This window comes from Mizuhopecten yessoensis, unplaced genomic scaffold (genome assembly GCF_002113885.1).
Source record: "Mizuhopecten yessoensis strain PY_sf001 unplaced genomic scaffold, ASM211388v2 scaffold675, whole genome shotgun sequence".
NCBI lineage: Eukaryota > Metazoa > Mollusca > Bivalvia > Pectinida > Pectinidae > Mizuhopecten > Mizuhopecten yessoensis.
In genome coordinates, this window is record NW_018403665.1 from 4,842 (window position 1) to 7,932 (window position 3,091).

Sequence of the window (3,091 nt, forward strand, 5' to 3'; positions counted from 1 at the left end):
ACCTTCCCTGGTTTCAAGGAAGCATTTTAATTCTGTGGGTAGACACTAAGTCTGAGATACCCCACCTTCCCTGGTTTCAAGGAAGCATTTTAATTCTGTGGGTAGACACCAAGTCTGAGATACCCTTCCTTGCGTAGCTAAGATAAAAGAACTTTACATGTCCTACATGCATCTTGTTTATTTTTTCTCTTTGTTGTGATATTGATGATGAAAATAGTAAAAGTTCATCTTGATAATGTAAGTACTTTTAGCATAACCACAAGTGTTGATAGTTCTAATACTTTAAATGTATCATTTCAGCGAAGTGGACCAAGAAAAAAGTGTGTTGCTTGCAAAATTGTGGCACACACTGCCTGCATAGGCATACTGGAAAAGGTGAGCCTGTTAATGTTTGCACAAAGGTGTATATATAAGTGGATATAAACTATTCACTATGAGGCTGCATAGGTGGAAAATGTTTGCTGAAGGACACTGTGCATCTACTGTAGATATGTACGGGGATATTGGAGGTGAACCAAGATGTCTGGGAGTCGTGAATACGTTCATGTTACAGAGCATTACTACAGACAGGAGTTTGTACATCAGTGGTTGTTGACAATTGAAAAGGCTCATTGATTATAATAAATTTACCTTATATGGTACCACTGTCAAGTACTTCATTATCTTGAACAGGTGTTGTGTCTCAAAGAGCTCATTCCAAAGTCAAGGTCACTTAATTACTGTAAATAGAAATATTTCATTATCACTTTATGATTGCAACCTTCGGTATCTCAGCTGATCAGTTCATGTTTGCTCAGATAAGGTCAAGATCACAAAAGTAAAACTTCCAAACACTAAATCTTACAGTCTATTATATACACTTGTTAAAGCATCAGGTGGAACAAAAACAACTTACAAAGATAAATCTATATATTTCATAGGTTTCCTTATTTTTTGCTATTTAATGCTAATTGTGACCTATGTGTGTGAACCAGATAAAAAAAACCAAGTAAAATAAGAATAATATGTATCTGTAATATTATTCATATCGTAGAACACAATAATATGTATCTGTAATAATATTCATATCGTAGAACACAATAATATGTATCTATAATAATATTCATATCGTAGAACACAATAATATGTATCTGTAATATTATTCATATCGTAGAACACAATAATATGTATCTATAATAATATTCATATCGTAGAACACAATCATATGTATCTGTAATAATATTCATATCGTAGAACACAATCATATGTATCTGTAATAATATTCATATCGTAGAACACAATAATATGAATCTCCAGTAAATATCAGTTAGTACATTAAGTGTTACTTTATCACTTCAGTGATTCATTGTGTATCATTGTGTTATTTCATTGTGTATCATTGTGTATCATTATGTTATTTTATTGTGTATCATTGTGTATCATTGTGTATCATTGTGTATCATTGTGTATCATAGTGTTATTTCATTGTGTATCATTATGTTATTTTATTGTGTATCATTGTGTATCATTGTGTATCATTATGTTATTTTATTGTGTATCATTGTGTATCATTGTGGTATTTTATTGTATAACCATGGTTTTCTTCATTTATAGAAAAATCTCCGATGCAAACCAACATTCCGTGAAGCTGGGCTGAGGAACTACAGAGAAGTAAGTCATTTGTACATTTGTCATCCAGAATTACAGTTAAGTAAGATATTTACACCTGTCTGCCAGAATGACATACTTAGGACATTTACACCTGTCTGCCACAATGACATACTTAGGACATTTACACCTGTCTGCCAGAATGACATACTTAGGACATTAGGACATTTACACCTGTCTGCCAGAATGACATACCTAGGACATTTACAACTAAAGGCCAGAATGACAGAGATGTTATTTACACTTGTCAGGCAGTTTACACTTCAGTGGTGGGGATTTCTCTGTTAAGAAGTCAACAATTTAGTACAGTGTTTCTGATGTAGAGACTGAAATGTTGTTGTAGAGCAGATGTGATTAGAAGTCCCATGTGGTCCAGTGTTTACACCACTGTACTGGTGCTGGTACCACCACAACGTGTGATCAAGTCACACACTTCTAGCAGGGATTCTCCAGGGACCCGCTTCGGGGTGTCACCATAATTGACGAGATTGTATTGTAGATTCATCTAGCTGTACTGATATAATGAGACCTGTGAGACTTCTGTTGGAGAACGTTGACCTAACAGATCTGTGTGACAGTAACACAGTTACAGGTGACTCCCCACTGTGTAACACAGCTACACTGTAACAGGTGTCTCCTTGTACTCCCAACTATGTGACACAGCTACACTGTAAGAAGTGTCTCCTTGTACTCCCCACTGTGTGACACAGCTACACTGTAACAGGAGTCTCCTTGTACTCCCCAGTGTGTGACATAGCTACACAGTAATAAGTGTCTACTTGTACTCCCCAATGTGTGACACAGCTACACCTGTAACAAGTGTCTCCTTGTACTCCCCAATGTATGACATAGCTACACAGTAATAAGTGTCTCCTTGTACTCCCCAATGTGTGACACAGCTACACCTGTAACAAGTATCTCCTTGTACTCCACAATGTGTGACACAGCTACACCTGTAACATGTGTCTCCTTGTACTCCCCAATGTAAGACAGCTACACAGTTACAGGTGACTCCTTGTACTACCGACTGCGTGACAGCTACACAGTTACAGGTGACTCCATGTACTCCCGACTGTGTGACACAGCAACACTGTAACAGGTGTCTCCTTGTACTCCCCAATGTGTGACACAGCTACACCTGTAACATGTGTCTCCTTGTACTCCCAACTGTGTGACACAGCTACACTGTAACATGTGTCTTCTTGTACTCCCCAATGTGACACAGCTACACTGTAACAGGTGTCTCCTTGTACTCCCAACTGTGTGACACAGCTACACTGTAACAGGTGTCTTCTTGTACTCCCCAATGTGTGACACAGCTACACTGTAACAGGTGTCTTCTTGTACTCCCCAATGTGTGACACAGCTACACTAACAAGTGTCTCCTTGTACTCCCCACTGTGTGACATAGCTACACAGTAATAAGTGTCTCCTTGTACTCCCC

General features: G+C 37.8%; 1 protein-coding gene across 3 annotated transcripts in view; it reads left to right on the forward strand.

The window, feature by feature from the left end:
* Positions 1-3,091, forward strand: part of LOC110451942 (diacylglycerol kinase zeta-like) — a 79,416-nt gene that overhangs the window by 3,381 nt on the left and 72,944 nt on the right. For all 3 annotated transcript variants that reach the window (XM_021500179.1, XM_021500194.1, XM_021500188.1), the window contains exons 2-3: positions 301-375; positions 1,594-1,650. In XM_021500179.1, the coding sequence (XP_021355854.1) occupies positions 301-375; positions 1,594-1,650 (132 nt within the window). The remainder of the gene's footprint in view (positions 1-300; positions 376-1,593; positions 1,651-3,091) is intronic.